Consider the following 9,732-nt stretch of genomic DNA (forward strand, 5'->3'; position numbering starts at 1 on the left):
GGCGCACGACCGCGCCATATTGATCGTCACAATACCATTACAATTACCAACATGTGACCGAAAAGTTTTCATTTTTACACAATTTTTTCAAATCATAACCTTGCAGAACACTATAAATATTGAACATCATAGAAATGTAGTATATTATTATTTGTTTTTTATTTTGACAAAAATCAAACCGAAGTTTCTCAAATACCTTTTCATCTGGTAAAACCCCAGATCGTCATAAACCCCCTCAAGTTCTCCCTTCTCCTTTTCCATTTTCTCCATTCAACGAGCGAAGCTTGTGGAAGAGCGCGATCCGTCGGGTCACCGCGCTCCGCCACAATGAGAAGGGCTTCGTCCACCCTCGCCCCCTCTTTCCTCTCGCGCGCCCTCGCCTCCTCCGTCTCCGTCCCCTACCACCACCGCCCCCTCCTTCAGGCGGCTCTCTACGGCAGCGGCGGCGGCGGCGGAGCCTATTCCCGGCGCGCCGACCGCCGCTGGTTCGCTCGCCTGCTCGATTCGCCCCGGGCTGCCTCTCTCGGCATTGCCGGCGCTCTGTTTGCGACCTCCGCCGCGTCGGCTGCTCTGTCCGGCGAGGTCCTCGCGAAGGAGCCGCCGTCGCCCGAGGTGGTCCCGAAGGAGGTCGTGCTCTACCAATACGAAGCTTGCCCCTTCTGCAACAAAGTTAAAGGTGAGGTACTCTGCGTTGGCTTGTTTGTTCGTCTGTCTGGTGTTTGGTCTGACGACGCGATCTCTGTCTATGTCGTTTTGAGTGATTTGGTGCAGTTGCGTGCTTTTGTTGTATTTTTTGTCAAAGCTTCGATTGAGCTCAATCCTTTGAGAGAGAGAGAAATTTTTTCGCATCTTGGCAAGATGCATCTGGAATTAGTCAACTGCTCAAGGAAGTGGGCGAATTATATAATTCAGTTAGAAAGATGAAAAAGTTTGATGCTGGAATATTGTTTGGAAATTTCTCGTTATATGTTTGGTCAGATTTGATCTGCTAAAGGAGCTGCTGCATAATTTGCCTGTTGGTAGTTGATGGTGAATGGGAAAGGATCGGTTCTGTTCTTATGCAGCCTCTTACTATTCTTCTTTTACACTTGGGAAGCTTGGAAAAATGGAGACACGAGCCTTTCGTCTCTTAGGGCCAAATAATATGAAATTCTGGATCTTGTTTGAATTAATGGCTTCTGGCTACATAGATGGCACTTTTAAATCCTCTATAGGGTCACGAATTAGTGTCTCACCTGTCATAGCTTAACTGCGATCATTGTGTGTTGTGAGATGGAATAGAAAAAGTATTGATCTAGTTCATTTCTTGGTGAGTGACCTGTTACAATTATTTCGTCTTGTGACTACCTATTGAATCGAAGCAGGATGGTCTCACAGGCAATGTTGTCCTCTTCTTCCATTTTTCTGTTCTTTTTCATTTCATACTTAGTTCAAGTTTTCTGTCAATCTCAGCATTTTTGGACTATTATGACATCCCCTACAAAGTTGTTGAAGTCAACCCACTTAGTAAGAAAGAGATAAAGTGGTCAGATTACAAGAAGGTTCCTATATTGATGGTGGATGGCGAGCAGCTAGTTGACTCATCAGGTTCTGTTTTCCCCTTCTGTTGCTACAACCTGCATTCCTGAATTTGTCTACCTTTAAATGCACAGTGAGAAAACTATGGAAACCTATGTTCATTGTAGGACATTTTCTATGTTATTCGGCCCATAAGCCCCTTGTTACTTTTGAGTATGATCATAACTTATGTGGAAATTTTGAATCCTGCAGATATCATTGACAAGCTAGATCGAAAAATTCTTCCTGAAAAGTCGGCCAAACCAGCCACAAAAGATGATGATAATGAAGAGAATAAGTGGCGGAGGTAGTCTCCTTTACTATATTATGACATGATGTGTTATTGTCGACGGTACAACTACACTTATACAGTCTGCCATGTCAATTGTAGACCATAAAGAATTATGTACTTGTTAATCGGATGTGGGAAATCTCAGATCTTTTGCATGCCATCCCAATCGTGTGCATTGGTTATTTACTTAGTATCAGCCAGATCAAATGGGGCTTCATCTGTGTACTTTAAAACTGTAGTATAAGTCTAGAAGCTTCCGATATTATTCTTAGAGTTGATGATTGTGCTCATTTTGTTCTAACTTCAGATGGGTTGACAATCACTTGGTGCATGTCTTATCACCGAACATCTATAGGAATACGTCCGAGGCTCTTGAGTCATTTGATTATATCACAAGCAATGGTAAGACATGCTTATGATTTAGATGTGAAGTTACAACTGATATTTCGATTTACCTTCCCCGCCAAGATGATTAATAAGTTTGGCAGCAAAAGAAGATGATTGATAAGTTGTATGCTTTGCTCATCTGGTAGGATAGGAGGATATATTTTTTATTGCTTCACTAGGAGGGCAACAAATGCTTCTTGATCTTGTCTCTGTAACGGCTCATGTGTACGACCCGGGAGAGTGTTTAGCAGGCAAGACGACAGATGACAGTAATTGCTGGATAAGTAGAGCGAGTCCTCAACTGTCGTATGCAAGTTTCTATATGATCGATGCCTAAGAGATTGCACCTTATATGTGGAGATTAATGACAGGGCCAATCACATGATTTTTCTTTGGCATGCGATTTCTCATTGATATTTTTGTTATTGCTGTTATAGATACAATTGAAATAGAATCTGTGGAGTAAAAGCCATGCCGATTTGGTCACTATCAAAATATGCCATTTGTTTTGCTGGATGAGTGCATTATATAGCTTGCCTCTTGATAATATTTCCTTTAAGTTGGTTTTATTGAAGGAATTGCATCTAGGGTTCTTGTCCATGATTAATGTTGTTCCGGTGAACTAACTCCTAATGATGTAGATAGGTGGGAAATGCCTAATTTGGAAATGAGATGTAAGTGTCATTAAATGATTGCAAAACTAATGCAATGGTAGCTGCCTTTCGGATCGGCTTGACGGGTTTGTTTTACTCAAATATAGCCATATGGTACTTGGCTCAAATATATAAAAAGCAGATGTGATTTTGTAATTCCCATTGTAATGTGATCGTAAATACGTAAAGTGAAGCCTAGAGCTTGGATTGGCTTAAATTGTTGATTTATTATGTCTTAGAGATATACTAACATATTGTAATGGAGTGATATATGTTATCTGCTCTGGCCTGCTGAGGTGATGTCACCTTTGTTTACTTTTGTTTCACATAATCATGCTGCATAACAGGAATTTTTTTTTTTTTTTTTTTTTTTTGAGGGAGTGTGAGGGCAAAAGGACTTAGTTATGTTGATTTGCTGATAAGGTGATTGCTATCTTTCAAATCCAATTGATTGTTTTGGTGTTTGTAATGTCGAATGCTCAAAGTTCATTATTTTCAAACATGTACAATGTGGGTGTTTAGTGTCATCCATCTATTTGCAGTATTGTGGTCGATCATGTTTTTCAGTTTGTTGTAAGAATCTTACTGTATATCTGGCTGTATTGGTGTCTAGATTTACACATTCTGTGATTCCAGGTAATTTCAGCTTCACTGAGAAAATTACGGTAAAATATGCTGGAGCTGCTGCGATGTACTTTGTATCCAAGAAGCTGAAGAAGAAGTACAATATTACTGATGAACGTGCTGCCCTCTATGATGCTGCGGAGACGTGGGTTGATGCCTTAAACGGCAGGGAGTTCTTGGGTATGCACTCTACCTATGGAATAGTTGCTTGAAACACGCTTCTTTTAGTAATTAGATCAGTCTTTTACTTATTTGCTGACCTCTGTTGATTAGATTGTGTACTACATACTTTCGGTGCATGTAGTGTAGTCATTTTGCATTCTGCAAGACTATTTTTAGGTAACTTACCCTCCCCTATAAAATGGGGATTTTTGTGAAAGGAGGCAGATGCTGTGATTGTACATTTCTGGATCACCTTTGTCCCACTCCTCCTTGGATGGGCCGCTGGCTTTCACACTGATTGCTTTACTTGCATCACTGGTTTTATTTGTTCTGCGCCTCTCATAGGTAACCAACTCTAATGGATGAACTGAATGTTCATCATCTACTGGGAGATAAGCTTTTGGGCCTAGGTAGTCTAAATTCTAAAATCTCCCATTTTCCCATCATGTTATTAGTACTCTATATTGTGATGAAATTTAGTTTTAAAGAGAAAAAACATAAAATTGGACTGAGAAAAAGGATGAAATGGTAAGAGCAATTATTAAACTACCCTCTTTATCCTGAAAAGTGCACTCGGTGAAATTCTGTAATTGTTCCTTCAATGCAAGAATCAATTTCATCATCTTTCAAATTTTTATATAAATTTTGGGTAAAAATGTTCTATTAAGTTATTGAAAGAATAGTAAAATGTTTATTTAGTGTTTGCTTTCTAGAATATAATTCATATAGTGGTTATAAAAAAAAGAAAAAGAAAACCATGCCAAGTATTTTATTTGTCCATCCAGTGAAAGTTATTAACTTTATTATTGATTTTCTTCAACGTTTCATAAAATGAAATTATCACACACGGGTGTAGCACATGCATACAAACTAGTTTTTCTTTAAGCTGGGGTGGCTTCCAAGAAATGAATATGATAAGGGTCAAAATTATACATTTGCTAAGCAAGAAGTGTTAATAGATCAATTTCTTTGGGGAAGATGGCTTCCAAGAAATGAATAAGGGTCAAAATTATACATTTGCTAAGCCAGAAATGTTAATGGATCAATTTCTATAGGGAAGATTTTTATTGTGTCATTTACTTTGGGCCTGTAGAGATGATGGACAAAGGTTCGGCCTTCTGATCTCCACTGTGAGCTATCAGGATATAAGACAATTTGGTGTATAAATGATGTCTCCGACATACATTAAAAAGTTGGGATGGGATGTAGGCAATAAAATATATGCTCTCTTATTCTTGAAAGTTTTGGGAAATTCCTTCTTCAAGAGATATTGGAAATGGTCGTTAATTATCGATTCTCAAAGTGTGAACTTATGGCATGATGCTTTGTGTTGCTGTCCTTTTCAAGCACATTAGAATGATAATGCTTGAGGTGCAAACCTTTTATGCGACTCATATAAAGCTTTTATCGATATCGCTGTTAGTTGACAGCTGGAGAAAAGTTTTAAATGCGCAAAAGATTGTCTGTGATCACACACCTTGTTCATAATAGTATCCCCACCTTTGTGGTCAAGACGTCTAATCATCATAATATCTGCTGTTTCAGGGGGCTCAAAGCCTAATTTGGCTGATCTTGCTGTCTTTGGTGTATTGAGACCGATCCGTTATTTGAGATCTGGTAGGGATATGGTGGAGCACACTCGTATTGGTGAATGGTACTCAAGAATGGAGAGTGCTGTGGGAGAGTCCTCGAGGATTAAGGCTTGAACTGGGATCCTGTTAGATTCAGGAACACACTTTCTGGTTTTTAAACTAATGCTCGCTAATTGATTCTGTATCCAAGGATGGCCAGATGTAGAAAGAGACGAGTCCATAATATTCTTGATTTTTTTTCCTCCAAGATTTATAATATTTGGTGGTGATATATGTCTTACCAAAAGTTTTGGGATTCTTTAATCATTGTTTCACTTTGTAATAAATGTCCCAACCGATATGAAGTAAAAGGTGGTGTTCTATACACATGATTATTCAGTACTGCTGTGACGATGGCCGTTTCTTGTGTATAAGCAGTTCATCTGGTGTGGCTGTTATTCTGCCGGGATCCAGAAACTTCCTCTATTTATGTTTTGAAAAATGAGAAGTACGTCTCCTTTGTTCTGTTCTTGGAAAATCCGCTAATTGTAACTCCCGCATTTCGTTCCGGCACATGGGTCGGGTGTTTGTAGCATGGACGGTGCGAGACATGAATGGAGAGGACCGGGGACTCTTCAATTGATAATTCTTTTACTTGCTCATACGATGGATCATTCTTTAGATAAGATGACAAATCATGTTTAGATGTGAATGCAATTTTAAGTTTGTCCTCTTGGTTGGTGATATTTCTGGCCGAGCGTCGTTAATTATTGACAAGGTTACCATTTGGACAAGCGAGTTCAAATTCCTGCGAAGGCAGTCCCTTTTTGTAACTGGACATTGGCCGAGTTGGCGCCGTAGCTCGGCATTTGGGATGAGGGTTTGCAATGCCTGGGGTTTGAATTGCACTCAGAAAACGAGAATTGCCTTTCCTGGTGAAATCTCGTGGAACGGGAGAAATCCCGATTCGAAAGACAAAGGTCCTGGGAGGGTGCTTATGTAGTATCCTTCTTGACGAGGATATTATATGCTCTGCATCAGTTCAATTTCATCAGATGCTTAAGAGACTTCTACGCAGGAATGTCTTAGATCTGCACCTATGTAACCCAAGCTCATGCGTACGAGAAACTAGAGTGTCGACTTCGAACTGTCGTGTAAAAATCAGAGACTCAAAATTGACTCCCTAATAAACTTTAGCAGCAACCCCTCGAGGCCTAACAACCTCCCATTGCCAAAAGGCAAACATTTTCCCATTTCCTATCCTTAGCTTTTATAAAGAGAGAGCTCTCTCTGTTCCTCCGAGAAGACTTTCCACCTACAGTCAAAATCTCCATTTACTTTTCGAGTGAAAGAAGAATCAGAAACCATAAGCGATGGCGCATTCTCTGAAGGCTATTGCCTTCCTATCATCGGTAGTCTGCCTTCTTTTGACGTCCTCCAATTCGCTCGTGGCGACGCCCCGTTTCTTCATCGAGGGACAGGTCTCCCGTGATACGCGTGGGACGCAATTCGTGACTAAGGAAAGTACATTTCCACTAGGCGCTTTTTATCGAGTCCTCGGGCATTGGTTTCCCGAAAAAGGGAAACAAAGGCTTGCACATATGAAGGAGAAGAGGACGCGAGTAGCGCAATCATCAGCGTCGCGTCTAACAATGGCATGACCTTGCCGGTCCACCAGGCTAATCCACTCGGGTTCATGAAGAAGGTGCCTCCTTCCTTAGTGCCCCAAGGTTCTCGGCAGTGCCTCGCCGGATCTAGTTTGAACATGGGTGGCCAGCCTCCATCCCTCGACCGCTAATCACATGCCACCAGAGAAATTTTATAATTTCTATTTCGGGGAACAGAAATTTTATATCATCATCGAATCAAACGTGTCTCCCTGCTCAAAAACTTGTCTAGATAATACAATATCTATTTCTGGCAAGAAAATATTCTCAGAAACAGAACAGTCATTATTCTTGCCCTAAACTGCCCATGAATTCGACGCCTCGTCCATCCAACTCTGGAGGAGAGGGAGTGCAGATTTGGGCCTCTCCAGCCTCTTGGTCTGTTGAACTACCAAACTAGAATCCAAGAAGGCCATTCATTGGCGGCTGCTAATCAGTGTGTTCTCTTCACCTCGCTGATTTCTACTAAATGCTGCCCTAAAATATGAAGGATAAGAGGATGCGAGTAGTTGAATGTCCATTTCTAAGGTAAAATTGTCCATAAAGTCCTAAACCTATCGCATTTTTGTCAATTTTAGTCCTAAAACTTTTAATTTTGCCAATGAGTCCTAAACATTTTCACGTTTTTTCAAGCGAGTCTATTCGATCAATTTTGATAGGATTTATCCGACGTTGACACCGATCATCCTACGTGGCACCACCGACACTAACATAGGCAAATTTTAACAATATTTTAAGATTTTTTTGAATTTTTATTTATTTATTCTATCTTCCTTCTTTATTTATTTTTTTCTATTTTAGTTTGCCCTTTCCTCCTCCGTCACTCACCGCCAAGCCTCGTCCATGGCCGGTGGAGATCGTAGCCCTCGGGCGAGGGGCGCTTGGGCCTAGACTAGCAAGGGAAGCCCTTCGCCGGATTGGCGAGTTCGGCCCTTGCTCGAGGCCAACGACCTCCACCGGCCATCGACGAGGCCTAGCGGTCTTCAATGGAGGGAAAAAAAGAATAAATGAGAAAAAGTAAAGAAGGAAAACAGAAAATAACAAAACATTAAAAAAATGTTAAAGTACTATTAAAAATTATTCACGTCAGAACCGTCCATGCCATGTAGAACGGTCGGCGTCTATGTCAGCAATTTGTGGTAAAAAACGATTGGAAGGACTCAATTGGCAAAGCATGAAAAGATTTAGGACCCAATTGACAAAATTAAAAAAATTATAATAGAATTGACAAAAGTGTAACAGGCTTAGGACTTTTTGGACAATTTTCCTTCCATTTCTATAATCATGTGACCGTTCAGAAAATGCATAGTACCAGGAAAAACTTGAGATGCAGGTAAACGATGCTGTCTTTAGAGGGCTCAACTATTGCCCGAAGAGAAATCCAGTATCTAAGTAGCCAAACAAAGTACAAATCATGCGTACCTTTCATTTTATCAGCTAAGTCTAAGCCCATGGAGCCACATAACATGCATATATCGATTACAATCATATTGGGTTGATATTCCTACAATTTAATTTCCTAAGTTACAGATTTAACTAAATTTGGTTAAGAATACGCGAAACCTGAAAACTTAAAATTTTTATCTATGTAAGAAACTCATAACAAAATTTAGATTAATATAAGTAAGAGAATCTATTGATAAATTAATATCGTTGTTGTTCGCTTGTTTTGTGATAAGGAAAATCTTTCACCGAAATTCGTTCTTCGATTAAAAGGTTCTATGGCTCAGTTATCGAGGAGGGTTCTGGTGAAAAGTGTGTCGCTAGGGATGGATGGAATGTAAATGGATCGAATATGGATTGTGAGATCAACAAAGGGTCAAACTTCTATAGTTTATAGTACTCCTAAGAAAGCAGTAACTGAAAGGGAAACAAACTCGACTATTAGGAACGAAAAAGTGCAGGAAATGTAAAGTGCATAGAAAACTTGAACTACAATGAAGACAAGTGTGTTTTTTTTGTTGTGTCAATCTGTCCCTCCCCTTCATCTTCACTGCATATTTGCAATCTCTTGCATCTTGTAATTGCTCAATCAGTTATTATCATGTTTTTCGAATCTTGAATTTTAGTGCCTTCAATAGCTTCCCTTTTGCCCACGATCTCCATTGCTTGTCCGCCCACAATAACTAAATGTGAGCAGCCGGCATTGCAAGCAAATAGAGAGCCCCTGCCCGTTTGAGTCGTTGCGAGCCGGAAAGCGTACCGGCAGTTTGATTTACGAAAGGGTGTCCAACCGAAAAAAAAAAATCGAAAATTGCAAAAAAGAGGTCTCTTTGCTTCCGGACCACCTTTTCCAGCCAGATAGCACGCCACGAAAGGATTGGTCGGAAAAAGAGGGCATCCACCGGTAAATTTCACAACGCTGGTCTTATTGCATTTTTTTTTTTTTTTTTTGGGCGAGTTGGATGGGGCTTTTGAAACCAGATTTCCACACTTCACCAAGAGCCGATTCCCAAAAAAGAACCACCCAATGATGATTCCATGGACCGGACCAGGCCATCGTTGTTATGCTAAGAGATGCTGCACAAAACCACCGGTGGACTAAAGATGCTGCAGCCCTAAGCGAAATCTGGGCATTAAAAGTTCACAATAACTACTCCATCCCAAGTTCACATGCATCAAAAGTTCCACAAGATCTAACGTATACAAAAGGCAATCGATTCAGCAAAATCTGGGCAACAATCAATTGAACAAAAAACCCAAAAAACGTAACTGCCGAAACTGAAGCTGCGATACTGTCTCACACCAATTCAGCGAAATCTGGGCAGAAACTGGAAGCTTGCATGACTTTCTCATACCAATTCGGCGAAATCTAGGAA

At 40.4% G+C, this 9,732-nt stretch overlaps 1 protein-coding gene across 1 annotated transcript; it reads left to right on the forward strand.

The window, feature by feature from the left end:
- The first annotated feature begins 234 nt into the window (after positions 1-234).
- LOC115729217 (prostaglandin E synthase 2-like) lies at positions 235-5,652 on the forward strand. The gene is made up of 6 exons (XM_030659693.2): positions 235-676; positions 1,453-1,587; positions 1,771-1,864; positions 2,157-2,251; positions 3,526-3,693; positions 5,221-5,652. The coding sequence occupies exons 1-6, from the start codon at positions 328-330 to the stop codon at positions 5,379-5,381; spliced, it is 1,002 nt and encodes a 333-aa protein (XP_030515553.1). The 5' UTR covers positions 235-327; the 3' UTR covers positions 5,382-5,652.
- The last annotated feature ends 4,080 nt before the right edge of the window (positions 5,653-9,732 follow it).

This window comes from Rhodamnia argentea, chromosome 6 (genome assembly GCF_020921035.1).
Source record: "Rhodamnia argentea isolate NSW1041297 chromosome 6, ASM2092103v1, whole genome shotgun sequence".
Taxonomy (NCBI): domain Eukaryota; kingdom Viridiplantae; phylum Streptophyta; class Magnoliopsida; order Myrtales; family Myrtaceae; genus Rhodamnia; species Rhodamnia argentea.